Raw genomic sequence first — 20,022 nt, 5'->3', positions numbered from 1 at the left:
CCAGATAGAAACTGAGCGGGCTAATCGCCAAAAACCTACCAAATTAACGTAAGGGCCGCGCTCTGAGCTGAGGCAAATAAATATAAATGGTATTTATTCAATATTCCCCTGCCCTTTGAACACGGGGAGTTGGCCATCTTCAGCCAAGCAGCTCATTAGGAGCCAGCTGACGCTGGCAGCACCCAGCTGTGAGCAGCCCTGGCTGCTTTCAGACGAATTTCGGATGTCTCTTCCTCTGGCATCTATTGGCCACAGGGGTGAGCGGTGCAGGAGAAAGCACTACAGCTGCGGCAGGACCTGTAGAGAGCCACCGCATTGAGCACAGCATACAGAATTCAGTGGCTGTGAAGTTTCTGATGTCATTTGTGTTTCCTCATGAGCTTTTAACGTAAAAGGACACACGGAGCACCAAGCGTTGAGCAGAACAAGGTGTGTTTCCCAGGCAAACCATCAGCATCCGTGTAGTGACAGAGGTGCATTTCCCACACCTGCCTGCGAGCAAAGGGCAGGGGCAGAGCAGTTCACACCGCACAAATCTGAGTTTGGATCACTTTCAGCCACTTCTTTTTCCAGAAGAGAGAGCCAGCAGAAGCACCAACGGAGATGGCTGCTGCTAAGCAGAGGTAAGGAGAATTAAGGCACAGAGATCAGTAGGGAGCGTGGCAGCAGTCATACAAACCAAAGCACTCCCACAAATAGAACACACCTCCTGCTTGTCAGTCTAAAAGCATAACCTTGAAAATCACAATCATCCCTTCCTGTTAGAGACCATAAGGGTGAGGACAGACTGCCTTCTGAAGGCCCTGAGGGACTGCCAGTACAGGCAATGCAGCTTTCAAGGGAATACAAGCTCTACCTATGAGAAACCTTCACCCTCCATTACAATTTTCCTTATAAACCTTACAAATCCTCTGCTCCAACTCATCTTAAACTGGCACGACTTTGCCTTTTAAAATAATTATTCAAATTAACTATTCAGCTCATCTTCAGGATAAAGCAGCAGCATGCACTCCAGCTTTTGCACAGCAGCCACAGTAGCAAGCACTGCTTCCACTGCCTGCCTTCTGAGGCTCCATAAGGGTGAAGGCTGTCAGGTTTCATCCTCCTGCTCACATTTGCCTTCACAGTGTTGAACACCTCTCTCTAGCATCCAACTCCTCTCCTCCACAACCCAATTTATCGCAACAATATCGAAGAGAGAGCACAAATGGACGAGGGGCAGAGCTGAATTAAAAACGAGACAGAAGATGCAGTAAATACAAAAGCTGCAGAGGAACAGTTGAGCACGGTATTACAGCTCAAGTGACAGATGTGAAGGTGTCACCAAAGGGGAAGCAGTGACCCGGAGAACATTCTGTTCTGCCATACCTATCGGCTACCAAAGCAAAGGGTGGCTCACAGAACGCTGCTGGCAAATGGAAGGAACAAGCACACAGAGTTCAGCTGCTCCAGGAGATAATTTGCTGTGAGGAAAACATGATTGCCACACCATCACCAAAATTCAATAAGAATCTAATTGTAGCATATGCATCTACAGTGCTGGACATAGGCAAAAAAGCTCAGCACCCAAGATACCTCTTTAAATAGCAAACAGGGCATTTGGGCAAGACACCAGGGCCATTCCTCCAAAGAGCAGAAGCTGGCAGTATTTCCCAATCCCTGTTTCCTAGCTTTAACTACTCATCACTTTCACTTCACAAGATTCACAGCTCCAGGGTGAAAAAACAACTCATCTTTAACATGAAGACTTCCAAATGCAAAGATCCCCTTACCCAGGTGAACACAGTGACTTCTAAGTGAGCTGCCACGCTTCATCAGAAGGGCCAAAGCCCTTATTTTTGCCAGGCATTAAATTAAACTGCCAAAACCAAGCTAAGAACTTTTAAAGTCAGCCTCATTTGACCAGATTAGGAAATCAAAAGGGGAAAAAGGCCCCAAAGATTCTTCGGAGTTTTGGATCACAAACATCTCAAGGTACAAACCTGATTGGATTCAAGAAAGCACACCTTGATCTTCCTGACAGCGCAGCAGGGCTACGTGTGGCAGCCCCAGGAGGCACAGTGGGATGCTGGCAGACAGCAGTGAGCACAGTGCTGACACAGCTGCACTCATCCCCTCACAGACGCCGGCAGCGGCACACGAAGCAATAAAGCGACCACACGCACACAATGATTTACGACCCATTGAGAAAACTATTGTTTATTTAGAAAAAAGGTTACACTGGTAGAATTCAGCAGATAAAAAAATTGGTTTTTTTTTTTTTTTTCTTTAAAAATGTCATTGTGAAACTTTTCAGACTAAAGTTCAGCGATAAAAAGCTCCTGCAGCTGGAATTGGAATTTTTCTTTTTTTTTTCTTTTTCTTTTTTTTTTTTTTTTTTGAAGAGAGCATTTCCAATTAATCTAAAAACAACATGACAAACAAAAGGTGGCAAGGGACAACTGAGCACAGGTTCAGGCTGTGGAGGGATCGGGGTTTGTTCTTTATTTTTTGTTTCTCTGTTTTAAACAAGCCGACGTTGTACACAGAATATACAAATAATCCCTAAGCATCGCATGAAAACAGTGCTCCCACTTCGTTGTTTTCTGTGTGTGTTTTTTTTTCTTCTTTTCTAAGTCACTGGTATTAAAAACAGGCCAAGTAATAAATAAAAACTGAGTTTAAATGAGGTAAATTCAAAAAGGTTCAATAACTGTTTATTTGTGGTTTCCAAACATCTAAAAGAACGCATTTCATACTGAAAGAATTACTAAACTCAGGCAGTATTTTAGACAACCCAAAGTGGAACTCTGTACACATGAAACCTCCTTTGCACTATGGCAACTGTTTGTTTGCAGCACATTGTGCTAAAATATGGAATAGGTAACACTTTCAGCCAGGTACTGAAAATAAATGTGTAAGAAACTAAGCAACAAGTTAAAATACAGTAATGTACAACTCAACAATTAAATCTTCAGCACGGGGAAATAAAGCAGAGAACTGAATAATTTAAGGAGATGCAGATGGGTCCTCTTCATTCACAAATTTCTGTGCAATCTATACTCTGGAAAATACATTTCTGGTCACAGCTGGACATCTTGTCATTTCAATCTCACCTGCAATGAAGGCACACACAACTGGAATTAGACACTGCTCAAATGAAAACCCAACTCACAGTTGAGTATTTTACTTCATTCACAATTCAAAGAATGTGAACCCTTGGGCCTCATCTGTTCCCTAACTATAGTTTATTCCATAGCAAGAGCTATGGTAACGTAAGCATCCGTTGGCAGTGAAATACTCATTTAAAGACAGAAATGAGGAGCAAGGAGTCACTTCTCAAGGCAGTATCTGCTGTGCACGCACACCTTCCTTGGAGCTGTTCCAGTCTCTAGATTAGACAACAATAAAAGCCCCAACCGGATGCTTTGTGCTTTGTAACTACAGTTCTTCCTTGACACTGAATTGCTGGTTGAGGGAAAAATTCTCATTTCTATTCAAGAAGCTGCAAGTCCACAGCAATGGGCTTCAGCTGCCAGAAGTATTTTGGAAGAAAACTCTTTTAAAGGAAAAAAAACTGAGATTAGACAATATGGGGTTCAAAAAAGATCCCATGAAATTCTTTCTGGAGACTATTCATATATTTTTCAGTTTGGAAGCTATTGACAGAAGCATGTTCTATTATTTCAAGAGGAGAAAATAAAAAATAAGCAGCAGTAACTTGAACTTTTACTGCTTCTCTTACACCAACATCCCCCACAGAGTGCAAGAGGTCACTGCAAGCTTTTTGTTACCCAGAACCCCTCTACATATTTGCATTCAGCTTCAGTAGCAGAATAATGGCACCAAGTGAAACTCTTGAGATCTTTTCCCCCCAAATAGTCCATTCCCCCAATTCCAACATTCCACCTATGGACAGAATCTTCAGAAGACACTTCTGGATGATCAGAAGATTTCAGCAAGTTTCTTCCTCTATTAATTCAAGAGCTAGTACTGAAGATGAGAAAGCAGATCTCTTGAGCCACTGTATTTCTGCTTACAAAGCAGAAAGCATTTGTAAAGAGAACTTTGCTTTTACTGTTTTGTATTGGGGTTTTGCTCACAGTGATGGGTTTTATCTGCTGCTTTGTTTTTAAGGCCCAAGCAGAGCACAAGTGCAGTCTCTTGCAAGGGAACTCATGAGAACACTCCTCCATTACGTTACACCAGCCACAACCCCTACAGCTCCTGAAAAGGAATTTCCAAACAGCAAAGCATCTGCACCTTTCAGGTTTGGTCTCTGTTATTTTAAACAGCCAGATGCAAACAGAAGAACTTGGGAATGTCACAGAAGGGTTCACTAAAACAGCCTGCTCTGGGCTATGCCATGCCAGGCCAGTTTTAGAATTCCAAGGCTAGCAACACTGTACCTCTCTGGGCAGCCTATTCTAGTATTTGACCACTCAAAGCGTTTTGCCCTTGTTTTCATAAGAATTATATTGAAAAAGTGTTTGTAAGAGGTTTCTTGGCTAAGAAAATGGACAAGTTCTCAGCTTCATTAACCCCTCTTCAAAGTCTGAGACAAAAAGAACCTGTCCAACTAAAAGTGTTCTCTTACCTCCCTCTTTAATCACAGAATCACAGAACTGCAGGGGTTGGAAGGGACCTCAAGAGATCACTGAGTCCAACCCTCCTACCAGAGCAGTTTGTTTAATAAGTTTAATATGCGTTTTTCTACAGTCAGAACAACATTATTTGAGGAGGCAAACAGCTCACACTGCTAAAACATGCAGCATAAGAAAAATAGTTAATTCCATTCACAGGTTCTGTGAGCTCCTCAAGCAAACGAGGAAAAATTAAACAACTCATCAGTTCTAAACAGTGAACAAACAGGAATTACAAAGCACTTGGATGTGGAAACAAAGATGATATCTTTAATATTTTTTGAATACCAATTGGTTATTTTCCTATTTACCCAATATATACACACTCTCTCAAAATAGCCTACTGGTCTACATGGAAATATTGCTAGTGATGTGTGGCTCAAGTTAGTAGGTCATGTGAACTAATTTTCAATCAAGTGAGGCACTGTGCTTCTCAAACAACCAAAAATGAAAGATGAGACTCAAAACTGTTAGATGCAAAAATACCCTCATATCCCTACAGCTAAACTTAAGCCTTTGTATATTTGCAATGGTATGAAAAAAATCAGAATAGTCAGCTTCAAATCACTATTTTTTCTAAGCTAGAGTTACTGAAAATAGGTGCCTGAAGTTTTTCCTTTCAGTAAATAGTCAGTACATTCGTGGAGATGAAGAATTGCCTTACTACACTACACAGCAATTTGATACGGCCAATACTCTCTGTACAGATAAAAAGGAAAGAAAGGATCAAAAGTTTCCAATGCATTAAGGGTATTCTTAACTAACAACGTAGGTTATTAAGACTGGCAACTTATCAGTATCACAGTGATTTGTCTTCAGTTTTGTTCTTGACCCTACCCACACCATCCTCCCCTTATTTTTGCCAAAGAAGTTTAAGCATCTATTCCAGTTCCCCAGCTAATGACAGGGAAAGCTATTTCCCTAGGACAGAATTTTAAATTGAGTAGTTTCAACCCTTTACCACTCAGACTGCTGTGTGTGTGTGCCTCCTTTACCAGCCAAGAGAAGCCACAGTAGCTGTCTGTTCAAAGAAGGTAAATACATTATTTATTTTTATTTTACCTTGACTGAAAAATTCTTCATTATCTGTGCTTGTCTGAAGATTTATGAGTAGATTCAGCATTAAGGAAAAATATTTTGTTTTAAATTATATAATAAAAAGCTACTTTTTTTGTATTTTTCCTGAAATGCTGACATGTAAAAGGATATTGTTTCTTTTCTTCTTTCCCTCCAGTGCTGTCTCGTTTTTCTTTCTTTTCTTTCTCTTTGTCATGTCTCGATTCCTGAAAAAAACAAACCAACAACCAGAAGTTACACATGCAGTTTATTACAGTATATGCTGTACTGTCAGACTGGATGTATTTTATTCTCCATGCTTAATACTCATCAGAATATCAGTAATCAGCTTTTAAGATAGTCAAAATTACAAACATCTCAAACAGCTCTGTGATACCCTTTACCAGTGTACAATCAATGATGATACAGTACATTCGAGAGCTGATGCAATTGTTACACCAGAACAGAAAAGGACACTTGCCCTGTCCTGGGCTCACGTAATAAACTCCGGTGGAGCAGATCTCCAGGAGAGATCCTTCCACACTGGCAGTCAGCTCATAAATAGGTCTAGGAGAGGTGCAGCCAGGCTTCACCACTTCCTACAGCACAGCTGAATTGCCTTCACCTGAGCTCCCCTGGCTGAACCATTGCTCACCTCAGGTGATCAATCAGAGGTTCAGGCCATGATTCAGCAGTTCTTGTACAATCAGTAAAGAATTACAACTAGGAAGCAGTTACTAAATACTTACCTAGCTCAACAGAAGTACTTGTGACATATGCACTTGAAAAGATGAATACAGCAGCTTGTATTTAAATATGCCCTGCTTTTACATAGCTGCAGACTGCAAATATACTTGAAGTTTTGAACACACTAGCATAAGAGCATAAGTTCTAAATTTTCCTGACTACTGCTGAAAGAGCTATTCCTCTAATTTATGCTATCAGGAGTGACCACTGAAATACTTAGAGCCAGAAGAAATTCCAGAAGCATTTCCCTACAAATTCAGGCCATACACAAGCATTAAAATGAGGGAAAAGGTTAGCTTATTCTGTCAAAAGCAAACAACAGCAGAAAAACATAACACAGGCAAACAAACCAAAAGGAAAAAAATTGACTAAATAATAGTAGCTTATTTACCTTTTTGCTACCAGAGGAGCTCTTCTCCATCTTTTCTGCTTTGATTGAGTCACCTTTTTCTTTTCCTGAAGATTTTGATTTGCTCTTCTCCCTCTCTTTTTCATTTGAACGAGGAGAATCAGAAGGACTTTCGCTTTTACTGTGCTTTGAAGAACCTGCTAAAAAAAAGCAACCAACACAACAGAAAGTTTTAATTCCCAGTGAGTAACACTGAACACCCCCCCACACACAACCCAAAACACGTACTTGTCCCATTTTCTTCCTTGCGCCGTTTAGTTGAATCCTGTGGCACCTCTCGGTCACTGTTGGAATGATCCTGGCACCAAACACAATTATGCAGATATTAGCCAATTAACACACACTGCTGAAGCAGGCAGCTGCTGACAAGGTTATTCTGAATAATATTTCTGAAGGCTTAAAATGTAATGGTGTAATTACAGCTTGTGTAACATTCCTTCAGATCGGTTTTGAAGGGAAAAAAATAACAGAAGCAAAACCAACCCTGGTAAGGATCACTCCTATTTAGATAGGCTGTGCCACCAGTTATTACTGCCAAAACTTGAAATAAGCAGCTTCCCACACATTTATCAACTTTCCATACTACTAGTTTACAAAAGTTTCACCAACCCTTTTTCGATCTTTCCTGTCCTTTTCCTCTTTCTTCTCTCTCTCTCTGGATCTTTCCCTTGACTTGTCCAAGTCTTTCTTGTCCACTTCTCTCTCTTTACTCTTGGACAGTGTTGGAGTAGTGTGGTTAATGTAGTGCTGTTAAATTAAGGCAATATCACCAAATATTAATATGTATTCCTAGATGTGTAAACAAGAAGTCTTACTCTAACAAAACAGATCTGGCTCAAAAAGCAAGACTTATCATTACTACTTTTACTGACAAAAAAGTGATCAAAGGCACTTTTGAACTGTTCATCTATCATTTAACCTACAGCATTGTTTTCTCAGCACTGAAAATGCAGGAACCCTTTCACCTAACTGAAAGACTTACATGAAACAGACACGTTTGTTTACCAGTATTGTCTGACACATCAAAACTGATCAGCAGTGCTACTGATTCAGGATATGCAGACTCTCAGACTTAGCACTTGCAAATTCTGCCTGGAATGAATGAATGGAAACAGTTTCTATTTTTTTGTTTGTTTGTTTTAAATAATCTTAATCCATAAAGTACTGTAAGTCAACTTTGAATAACATGTTTCTGCTGAAGTCATACAAAATTCCACCTTCAGCCTGACATTCCAACATGCAATTCTGTGCACTGCTTTGTAACACGCTCTAGGTTGTTACTGCACTCCTCCTCCTAACCAATCTTAAGTTCTGCAGAACAAGCTGAATATCTGTGACACGAACTAAGTAGGGAGAGAGGGGGACAGCAAGAAGAAAAATCATAGTACCATCAAGCTTAACACTTGGCAAAAATAAAAGGCTGTACCGTGCATACATAAGGTAGTAACTTGGTTACCGTAGTACATTCATACTTTTTTTTACAATAATTACATATTCTAATTATAATTGTATCTCTTGAAAAGATCAGACTATAAAAATACTTCTCATAAAAAGACCAATTAAGAAAACATTTCAAAATGAAAAATGCCTTTTTGTGGTATTTCATATACTTAAGTTACAGCAACACAGAATTAAGTCACTATACTTGAGGATGCCCTTTAGTTATCAATTTTATCTGAAAAATATTTGCATTAAGGTGTTCCCTGTATTTCTTATTAGAGAGACATTCTGCTTAATCAGCACTCTAACAAGATAAGCACAAGATTTGATCAGAACAATCCAGACACTATTAGAACCAGCCAAACCAACTCAAAGAAAAATACTGTTTCAAATAGTTTTAAAGTTAATTCTGTCTTTCTAGAATTCTAGCAGACATTTAACCTAAAATCAGCAGGCTCAAACTTTGATAAGAGGCACATAACAAAGGTTCCTTTTCCTTTTGGCACGTGCCAGAACGCTGCTATATAACTGCCACACCAGTGACTTCAGTAGCCCTTTCTTTCTGCTCTTTCCCCTCACTTTTTGTGTTTCTCCTGCATTTATTCCACAGGTAACACCATCCTTATTCCCTGCTTTGTTATCACCTTTTAACAATGACTTGCAACAAATACATTCTTTCAGCAGCCCCATTTAGTAGTTGTCACCCACGGATACTTTCCACATTTTGCTCTGCTTTCCTCTTATTCTGCTTCTTGCATTCAGATGGTTGTTCATGACAGATTCCCACTGCTCTTCTACCATTCCAATGGAGAGTTACGGAAAGTTTTATTCCTTTCTCCTTACAAGAAGAGCCAAGACTTGGCTTGTCAAACTTTATCAGCTCACTTCTAGAAATGCTGCTAGCTGAATCCACATCAAACCTGGGGCACTGCCACATGCTACGAAACTTAGGCAAAGGCCAAAGAGTAACACAAACCTAACTCACGTCTGGCAGCATGTACTTTATAACCTGCAATGTAAAACATCATTTCAGTGTTCTGCCCCATGCCCTCATCCTTCTCAAAAACAAACAAAAATAAAAAGTCAGCAGAGTCAGGAATAAAGAAACTTTGTTAGCACACAACAGCACTTGAGTCCCTAGCTGTGAGCAGAAGCTGAACTCAAATCTACATCCTTTCCCTCAAACACGTACATGAAGTGAAGCAAAAAACTTAGCTTTTGTTACATCATATACAGGAAAAAGCCAAGAACTCCAAGTTCAAGGCAAACATCATACTTTCCTAATTCTAAACAAATTGGATGCACAGAACGTCATGGCAATCTATACACACTATCATTTCATGATTTTAAATCTAAGAACCAAAGGATGCCTCCTGTGTGCAGTCCCCACATAGACAGGTACAGCTGATAAAGGACAGACCCAACTCAAAGCTAGCAAGCATCCATCAAGCAGTCAGGGCTATTTTGAACTGAAACAAGCCAAGCATTCTGAACACTCTGTTTCATCAAAGAGAGCAACAAGTAAAACATCAGTGCAGTGTATAACACAGCTAGAAAGCAATAAAGCCTTTGTGCATTGTAAATGAATATATGTAATCTTACATAAACCTACAAGTTATCCAGAAAGTCCAAGTGTTCAACAACTTCCAAGTGATAAACATCTGTGCTATATATATACTGAGTGCATGACCCAAATTCTTAATAGCAACTTCAGAAGACTTGATCCATTTCTATTAGTCAGATGCAATATATTTTAAACTCGCCCAAAAGAAACAGCAAAAAGCTTTCTTAATATTAGCCCACACTATTTGTGATTGTCCTGTAATTCATTTTAAAAAGCAACACAATGGCTGCAGAATTTGTCTAAAAAATTAATATTCTGAAACACCACTAAGATCTCAATCCTTTAGCACAGCCTCCTGTAAGACACTCTACCTTCAGTGTGTTCACAGGACAGAAATAAATGATTATTTAGAAAGTTGCCTATGAAGTGATAGAATGGTAGCAAGGGGAAAAGAATTGCATGTTTCTGTTTTGAAATAACTATCTTTTATTATTTCTATTTTTTAATACCAATTAGTTTAACTAGTCTATTACCTCTTAGTCTAGATAAATGACCTATGAACTTTTTTTAATTAAACATACATGTTTCCATGAGGACCAGTAAAAAGTTTACTTTGATCAGATTACCCAGAGCTGGATTTTACTTTTTTCAGCTCTGACTATTCAGATGGATCATTCGTTTAATTTTCTGAAAGTCAGTGAAGCCCAAGACACTAATGGCAGCTGTGCTTCTTTTTCATTCCTTCCTTTTTCATTCCTCCTTCAGCTTTAGCCTGTAGAAGGCTGAAGTTACCATTTGAAGGAGAAATTACTATGACATGAAATCTCTTCAAAATATTGGGTGAATGTTAAATTTAGGGAGTTTATGTTGCTTTCACCTAACAACTCTCCCTCTCTCTCCTGTAGCAAAGTTCTACATCCCTCGGGTCCAATGCTAGGATTTACAGGAGTGGAATTCGTATTTTCTGAGGTAGTTTGCCACAAGACCAAGGTTGCATTTTCTCCGAAACAAAACTCAAGTAAATTTTGGTGGTTTCTAAAAGATTCAAACCTTTGTTGAAGAGTCCTTGAGTTCGTTGAGGTTGTCCTGTAGAAAATGAATGGAGATGACACGTAAGCTGGAATAGTTTTCAGAAACCAGAGGAACTTTGGGAAGCGTGGCCGCACCCTTGAAACAAAAAACAGCTACTCCTTCTGGAATAAATCTGAGGTTAATACTTCACACACAATAAAATTTAGAAACTAGGGTTGTTGTTTTTTTTTGGTTTTTTTGTTTTTTTTTTTTTTTAAAAAAAAGGCTGAAAAAAGACAAGTCTATTCCCTACTCAGTTGTTATATTAACTACAAAATGTGTTCATACCCAAATCTTCACAGAATACTGAAAAACCGCTCTCCCACCAAGAAAAATAGCCTTAATTCTAAATACTGCTGAATCACAGTTGAAATAGGCTTAAAATGCTTTTAAGCCTGTATCTTCTCCACTTTCAGTTAAATGTGGCAGAATTCACTCTAGAACTTTACACTGCCACTTACAAAAACAGGCAAGAAAATCTTTTCAATTCTATTTTGAGTAGTTATCCCTGCCACCTGCTTCCTTAAAATTAATAAAAGCTACTCCAGTTCTTCAAAATTAATCTAAATCTTTTAAGCAAATCTTACATTGAAAAAGATACACTCTTCTGGGAAGAAAAAAGAAAAGAAAAGGTTGTTCTAAAGCTGGTAAAACGATGAATTTTAAAAGCTCACATAATCCATCACAGTGCTCTTGATGAAGTATTAGTGACTTACAGTTTTAAATGTTCAACGTACTGCAAATTCAAAGACTCCACGAACATGGTGGTTTAGAAATAAAATAAATATAGAGCAAGGAATGGCTACCCTGAGTCTTCAAAGTAGGCTACGCCCAAGGTATTGTGCTGCGCTTGAATGCTTGGGGTTTCTCTTTGCTGGGTAGTAGGCTTGGTTGCCACATCTGGTTTTATCGTACCGCAGGGCTCAACATGGTGGGAACCCATTGGAAATAAACAAACCTCGTAGGGAAGGTACGACAGAAGCTGCATGCTCACTGATTATACACAACTACAGGAGAACTGATCACCAAGGAGACTTTAAAATGGAACTCCTTTCAAGACTCCTCCTTAGAAGGCACATATCGGTATGACGCTCATCAAGAAGCCTGATGAATTCAGAGGTATCGTACATCCCGTATCATCCAGGAATCTTCAGTGTTAGAGATTCTTCAATGGAAGTGCAGAAAAATATGCTCCACTCTGCTGCAAAGACTCATTTGCTTGTAGCTACCATTGCACTCCAAAAAAACTGACTGTTTAAAACAGTGAGGCACTTCTGGGTAAAAATTCTCTTGCAATTTCCAAACACAATTTAGGAAATTTGTGCTAGGTCCTTGAAGCTTTACTTTGGTTAATAAAAAATATTTTAATAGAAAAAAAGACAGTCCACCAATAAAGAAAAGGAATGCATTTTCTAATGCAATATAAAACCTCCAGTGGTTCCAGTGTATACTTGGCACAAAACTTGAAGGAAGTCGGACATTGGCATCCCAAACTTGTGAGCCTAACATGGGCGCTGCCTTCCTCAGGCTATACTAACCTTTACTGTTGAGGAATGTGATGGAGAAGAATGGATATCAACTTTGCGGCGTTTTTGTTCTGAAAAAAGGAAGAAGAACAAGAGCATTATTAAAGCAGATTTACGAGAGGATATGACTTTTTGAAATACCAAAATAATCTGAGTAGTAAAACTTGATTTTAACTAAGATTTTGTTTTTCAAAACATGCCTTCAACTCCCTACGCAAGTTTGGAGAAAAATAGCTAAACATGAAGAAACTGCTGCAAAATTGTGCTCAAGCTTTTTTTTTTTCCCCTTAATCTGTATCTGAAGAGCTGAACAGAACTGACAGCATTCCAATCCAATTGCTTTTCCAGAAAAAAGTACTATAAAGAACTCAGCATCAGCCTCAGCTTATGAGAATTTAACACATAACATTAACAACTTGAGATCTTTAATTTTTGAAGGAACTGATAAAGTTTATTGTGCCCTTAAGGAAGCAAATCTTGCACATCCCTTGTTTCCTTTCAATTCAAAGGCTAAGACCAAACTCTCAGAGAACACTCTTCAGGAGGTTTGCATTAAATTTTTGCAAAACTTCTAAGCCACAGTTATATAAACACATTCTGAATGGTTGCTTATTAGAATAATTCTTACTTTGTTATTAACATGCACACAAAAGATTGAAAGGCTTTGCAGAAATCACTCTAAACGCAAGCTTTATACATTCACACTTCTCATTTTGGAGATATCCTGAATACCTTCTTTAGGCACTAAAAAGTCATCACTGCATAATAGCTAGCCTTTCTTCTCTTCAAAAGGGCTGAGGCATTGCAGGTATTGGCAGTCAGTGATTTTCTAATGCCATGTTCTTATTGTCTGTATAACGTTTTTTCTAGAACAGACTCACCCCTCTCACATTCTGATGTTTCTGATCGGGGAACAGGAGACTTCAAGGACCCAGCTACTGGAATCTTTTCTCCTCCTTTAGTATTTTCCTTGGATTTCATATCCTTTGCTACATCTTTTTCTCTGGATGGCTCCTTCTCTCTCTCCTTTTCTGTAACTGACTTTGACTCAATGGTGGTAACAATTGTCTTGGATTTTTCTTCCTTTGAAGCTTTTTCTTCTTTCTTGGCCTTCTCCTTCTCTTTGTCAGATTTCGGTGTTTTCTCCTTAATCTCTCTTGGTTTCTCATCTTTATTTGCCCGTTCTTCCTTTGGTTTATCTTTCCCATCCTTCCCAAGTGCCTTCGCCTCTGGAGTGGTAGCTGGAATCTTTTCTTTCTTTTCTTTATCTTTTTCCTTCCCGCTTTTTTCTTTATCATCTTTCTCTTTAATAATTTTGCTGCACCAAAATCAAAAAGGCCAATTAGGAGACAAAAAACTAGTATGTGTTATAGGTGAGTCTTACTCCTGATTAGATAGAATTTCTTCAATCAGTCACTGCCAGATTATTTTGCTGTCACTTCATCAGAGCATCAACAAGCAAGAGTACTAATTTGGTTTTCGTTATTTAAAACAGAATGCATTTAATAAAAGTGTCAGCTTAGTACAGCTATGTATTTTGGCAAAAATCTTATTTATTAAACTGAAATAGGAACAAGTTAAACAGCACATGAGAGGATTGAAAAGCTAGGTCAATCTCAAGGAAGACAACAGAGCATATCAAGGAAGGAGTAGATTTCTCACCTATTAGAAGCACTGTTTCCATTGCTTGTTGTCACCTTCGGTGTAGCATTGACAGTTTTATTAATGACTTTCACAGTACCCTGAGACTTCTCCTTTAGTTTATCTGTTTAAAGAAAGAGAACAGCTTTATTTCAACAACATACATCTCAGTAATAAAAACAAGCATCTCAGCACACTCACGCAAAGCTACATTTAGCTGGTAGTTCAAATAGGTAATTAAACAGACTACATTCCTGCAAAATCACCCACCAGCTGAACAAAGAACACATAATGCATATTGACACTAAGCTCACTATTAATAGATTTTTTTCTTTTCAGCTTAACGAGCTGAGTTTTGAGACAGTAGCCTGCAAATATCATTCAACTAAGAATCAAGTTTGTTTACCAGTCTCTTCAGCAGCGCTTTCCTCCAGTTTCGCTGTATTTATTGTGAGAGATGTAGGCATCCCAGCACCACCTGGCCCATTTTGTACTGTTGCAGCTACAGCATTCCTGGCAGGTGGGTCTTTGTGGTGGAATTCATTTTCAGGTATCATAAAAGGCTTCCTACTTTTCAACTGCCCAGAATAGCTGCAAGTCGCACAGATTGTTAAATATGCACAAACAAAGCAAAATATGGGTTGAATTTTAAATGAGGACTTAATCTAACAGTTCCGTCTGTTATTTTTCACAGTTTTTCCCAACTGATATGCAGTTTCTTCCCCCTTTATCAATAAACTCAGAGTAAAAAAAAAAAAAAAAAATTAAAAGAACAAACAAAAATAAAACCTCACAACGGAAGCAGCCCTACCTCAAAGCCCTTTTTGCTGCTACCATCACACACACACACACTCCTGCCAAACACACAAATAGCCCACTGTTAGCACAACCTTAACTACCCCTCAAGTCTCCGTAGATGATTCTGCAATCAGACTTATGAAAAACATAATTAAGCATTTTAGATTAAAATTTTAGAATCCTATCAACTTCCAAACTATGCAATCTTGCAACAATTGGCTTTCTCCATTTTACTCTCCCTTGTGTCTACTTGCTGTTATGCTATCTCTCTACAAATAAGCTATGCTCTTGTGAGTGAAAATCTTTACTATTAAATGTGTTTTACTAGAGTCTTGAAAAGGAAATTAGTGATCATCCAGCACGACATGAAAGTTTTCATTCACAATGCCAGCCCTGAGATGCAGGATAGTGAAATCTTCTGTGATAAGGTAAAAATCAAATATGTTAGGACTGTAAGAGTTCCAAGTCTTTAGAAGCCTTTCATGATCCACTTTTAACCACTTTCTTAAAGTAAGGTGTTGTTACCCCATAGCCAATGCATATAGATCAGGTCTCTTCTCTTTCTCTTCCTGACATATCTTATGTACTCTTCTTTCCAAGGCTTGGCCCAGGTTCAACACTTTTGGATACCATGGAAGGATTTTGGTCAGCACAATCAGGATATTTCTGATGTGTGTATATTCACCAGTTTCAAGGCAGTGTACAGAAGCCTAGAACACAAGTTAAATCTAATCAATTCTTTTCATTAAAGATTCAAAAAAATAACAAGTTTTTCAGCATCTTTAATTACCTTAGTTAATTTATAGTGCCATTTGTGCACCACGTGTCTGAAATTCTCATAATCCAATTGATCAGCTTTATTTCCACCATCAAACCCAGTTGCTCGTAATATAGTTAGGAAGCCTGGATAGTTGCCACATTCCTATATATGTGCACAAGAATAAAAAATAAAAATTCACAATTTAAAATACTAATCTTTTCCAGGATATATAAAAAGAAGACGACTGTTGCAATAGTTAATATTATCGAAGCACTTTCTCACTGACACATAACACAGCACTTCCTCTCTTCCTACAGACTAAGCACGAGCTAATTCTCTAGGACTTACATATTCATTTGTTTTAAAAGCTTATTTATGTTGAAGCCTTTCTTGGGGGTGAGGAAAAGGATTACTTGCAATATAACTAACTTTAGCAAGGAGATTCCATATGCTACTTAAATCTTCAAGAAAAGCTATGAGAAAGTCAGAATTCATTTCTTTTACTTCTGAAGCTATACAAAACTAACTCTGTTAAAAGTACATTAATTACAATTGATTAATTACAATTAGAATTGAGATAAATACAATTAGAATTGCTGTTCTAACATGAAGCCATCAGAAAAATTAAATCACATTCTAAATCAAGTGAATGATTTTAGTAAATCTGGTTCTGTTAGTCTGTATTATACAAGCGGTCATTATATAACTCTTCATGAACAAACAAGTTTTAATAACTTTACATACCTTCTCATATATGACTCTGTCACTGTGCCATCTAGTCACAGTCTCCAGCATGCAGCACAAAAACCTGCCATATCTACTAGCTTCATTTTCAGTACAACTTGCTACTGTATATATAATATCAGAGAAAACCTGTGAATGGCAGCAGTAAGAAGTTACTTTGACTTCACTGAATTGCAAAGAAGGATCATCAGTAATTCCAAATTGTTCTCATCTAAGCTACTGTTAATATGGTTTTTAAATTTAGAGAAGATTGGATTACAGAAATATTTGGAAACCAAATCAGATTTGCACAGAAAAACAAAAAAGGGCTTGTGTACTAAAGCTTCTTAGCAAATACTCTGTTTTCAGGACTTTATTATCCAATTACTAAATCTTCACTCTGAGCCCAGAATCCAGGTGCTGCACACATGTGCCACTGACACAGAGTCTTCCACAGGTAAGGTGCATCTCCACTGGAATGTACCTGTTTCAGCTCTAGATTTATCAATTGATTTGAGCAGGCAGATATCACAGAATTGTAGGGGTTGGAAGGGACCTCTAGAGATCATCGAGACCAACCCCCAGATATAAACACGTAGAACACAAACTGTGTCTTTGAGTAAGAATGCTCTTTTGGAGCAATGAGGCCAGAGCAGATCCCTACTTCAAAAGTCTCAAAGGAAAACGGACAACTTCTATTGGATGTTTACACACACACACACAAAAAAAATCTTCACCATAGTTTTCATAATGAAGCCCCACACAAATCCTCTTAATCAAAAGTTGTAACACAATCTGTTGCAACCATACAGATGACTAAATAGTCATGACTGAATAAATAGCTACTAACTAACTTAATCTGGCTTCTTACAGCAGAAAGCACCAGAAAGGTTCTGACGCTGCAGAATGGAACAGTCAGCCAGTACTGCTGGAGCAGTTTGATCCAGAAAATCAGGTTACTGCAGCTATCAGTACCTCCTATGGCATCGTATTTCCACATCTCAGCAGCAACAAAAATTAATCCCATGTCTGTCACCAGAGTCAGAATGTCCCAAGAACTATTCTTGTTAGGGCAAGCTTAAAGGAGGTTGCTACTACAGCAGCACAATACACACAGCTGAAGTTGGAGAATTAGACAAAGTCTTAGAAATGCAGATCACTGCAAGGCTGTGAAACCTGCATGCAGTTTGTATGACTGCTGATGACTATCCCATACAAGTTTAGCTGCTTTAGGATAAATCAGAAGGAAAAAAAACGCTCATGAAAGTAATCCCCATAAGGTCTAGGAAAGAGAAAACTTCATTTGTAGAACAGGAAGCACAAAGGGGACCTTTTCATTGCCATGTCAGATTTTAAAATTAAATCTAAGTAATGACTTTGTTGAGATCTCTTCTGAAAGAGAAAGAGGATACTAGTTTTGCATGCTTCTAACAACACACACACAGCTCTAAATACTTACTCTATCATAACAGAGAAGCGTGGAGAAGTTGGGTGTTTTCTGCTGATGAACCAGTTCTACAAAGTGAGCACAATAAACCGCATCTATTGCCGAAAAAATGCAGCGAGGAAATATACATAGCTGCAAAAACTTTGTGATAGTCTCATTTTTGGTAGACTCTTCAGAAGCAAAGAAACAGAGAGAAAAATAATCAGTACATTAATGGGCAAGCAATTAAACTACTTCTCCCAAGAAATGCAGTATTTCATAACATATTCCCCAGTTTGTATTCCTGTCGTATCTCTGACATTACTCACCATCAAAATAAGCTTTTTTACCTTTGAGTAATATGCAGAAGGGTAGAAATATTATAGCAGATCTTTATATCTTACAGGGAAAAGTCTTTTGTTACAATAGAAAAAAGCTCAGAAAAATTATCATGAACCACTTCAGTTATCCAGATTCTGCATACCACTCTTTATCACAGTGCTCAAAGTTAACTCTAATCACTCACTGGGTGTTTACATTTCTATGATCTGCAACACAGCAACTGATGTGCAAACCATCTTGTAACTATCACCTCACATCAAATCTGTCAAGCTCTCTTAAGTCAGCACAATATTAGAAAGGCCTTGCCATTGGAAGAAGCAAATAAAACGTCTCCCTAAAAGAACTAGTCAGCATTTGCAAAAAGACATGCTGCATTCTAGTTAGAAATTTCTTCCTGACAGACCTTAACCTATCAAGAAATCAAATGTTCAAAATCAACATTTAGCATGCTAGTGCAAACTGAACTTTCAGTTCTGGGGACAGCAATGACTGTACACATGCACTTACTTGCCAGAAGCCAGTTGTCCTTCTCTAATTTCAGTCTCTGTAAAACTCTTTGAACATGCTCTAACTGTTTCTTCTCCTCTTCAAGGAGCTTGTCCTGAAGAGCAGTGCAACGTTCTTTTTCTTTTTTCTTTTTATTTGGAGGCTGTAAAATGTCAATGCAATTCATTTAATACACTTACACTAATACACTAATACTACTTACATCTGCTACACAGCAATTAATTATCTGGTAATGCTAAGAAATATGCGAAAAGCTATTTCTTCATTATAATAACATTCAGCTCTAGTAATGAGCTGATTAATTAACAATGGATAACAAATGATGTAACTAAACAGCTGAAATACAGGTATCAAAAGACTGTTATCTGAAAGATAGGTTTTTCCAGTGAGTGGAACCACTGGTAGTTCTGAAGTTGGAACAATGAAGCATGGAACAGCGAGAAATCAGAATGGATGAGCCAGCAGACACAGACTTCTCTCAATGGACCAATTTATTCAGTTAACACAGGTTTAAATTCAGTTAGTTTAACCTGAAAATATGATTACGTAAAATAGAAGAACTCCAATTAAATGACTAACTCTAAGTAGTACTTTGGTATGCTGTCATGCACTACAAGTCAGCAGTTCATTTTTCACAGATCTCTACCAAACTAAATGCCTACACACCACCACGGAGACTACCTTGCTCCATGAAAGAGAGCAAAACTTAAAATGCAAATTACACTGATGCTTGCATAACTTGCAGTTGCAGGGAAGGTTTTGTCTCTGCTGGGAGACAACTAGTAACAGTATCAGTGATACCAGTGAGTGAAGATAACTCCCTTCCTTAGGGCAAAGAAGTGCATGCAAAAACTTACTTGTATCTTAATGTAGGTTTTCATGAAATAAAAACTGCTTTAGAAGTGAAACTGGAGCAAAAAATTTTATAAACATACCATTTCCTGATTGTCATCTATGGCTTTCATCTGCACTTTAAGTTTATTGACTTCTCTGTCATAGCTGCTATGTGGGACAGCAAGGTCATACATAGTCAGAGACCAGAATGTGGCATAAAACTGAGGACTGATGTCATCCCAAACCTTGGGAGGGTGTAGAGAAATCACAGCTTCATGAACTGGAGCCATCACCAGTTCACATGCTGTAATGTATTTGTGAACTTTGTGTTGCTGTTTATTTCCCTTTTCAGCTTTTTTAAGTTCATCATACTTTGACTGTGGAAAAAGAAATGAAAAAAAAAATGGTCATCTCTGTACATGAACCAAATTTAATTCAACTTCTCAGAAACTTTTCTATGTAAATCATCTTTACAAAATAAATTTATGTACGTAAGGCTCCTGAGAACATCACAGTGAACTTTTAGTATGCTTCCATGCTGGATATTTATCATCCT

At 38.1% G+C, this 20,022-nt stretch overlaps 1 protein-coding gene across 3 annotated transcripts in view; it reads right to left on the bottom strand.

Annotated features, from left to right (window-relative positions):
- Positions 1-2,670: 2,670 nt before the first annotated feature.
- The window catches only part of THOC2 (THO complex 2), a 51,594-nt gene continuing 34,242 nt past the window's right edge, over positions 2,671-20,022 (bottom strand). For 2 of the 3 annotated variants that reach the window (XM_048959385.1, XM_048959387.1), the window contains 17 exons: positions 19,568-19,843; positions 18,633-18,774; positions 17,817-17,974; positions 16,379-16,507; positions 15,665-15,796; positions 15,400-15,584; positions 14,483-14,667; positions 14,098-14,200; positions 13,317-13,753; positions 12,448-12,506; positions 10,889-10,924; positions 7,444-7,581; positions 7,063-7,132; positions 6,817-6,974; positions 5,832-5,905; positions 5,685-5,732; positions 2,671-3,095 (listed from right to left, as the gene is read on the bottom strand). In XM_048959385.1, coding sequence (XP_048815342.1) covers positions 5,705-5,732; positions 5,832-5,905; positions 6,817-6,974; positions 7,063-7,132; positions 7,444-7,581; positions 10,889-10,924; positions 12,448-12,506; positions 13,317-13,753; positions 14,098-14,200; positions 14,483-14,667; positions 15,400-15,584; positions 15,665-15,796; positions 16,379-16,507; positions 17,817-17,974; positions 18,633-18,774; positions 19,568-19,843 — 2,310 coding nt within the window. In that variant the 3' untranslated portion in view covers positions 2,671-3,095; positions 5,685-5,704. The remainder of the gene's footprint in view (positions 3,096-5,684; positions 5,733-5,831; positions 5,906-6,816; positions 6,975-7,062; positions 7,133-7,443; positions 7,582-10,888; positions 10,925-12,447; positions 12,507-13,316; positions 13,754-14,097; positions 14,201-14,482; positions 14,668-15,399; positions 15,585-15,664; positions 15,797-16,378; positions 16,508-17,816; positions 17,975-18,632; positions 18,775-19,567; positions 19,844-20,022) is intronic. The other variant, XM_048959386.1, reaches the window with a different exon arrangement.

This window comes from Lagopus muta, chromosome 13, assembly GCF_023343835.1.
Source record: "Lagopus muta isolate bLagMut1 chromosome 13, bLagMut1 primary, whole genome shotgun sequence".
In the NCBI taxonomy this organism is placed as follows: domain Eukaryota; kingdom Metazoa; phylum Chordata; class Aves; order Galliformes; family Phasianidae; genus Lagopus; species Lagopus muta.
Note: the sequence above shows the minus strand (reverse complement) of the source record. Positions and strands in the feature narration are given on the sequence as shown.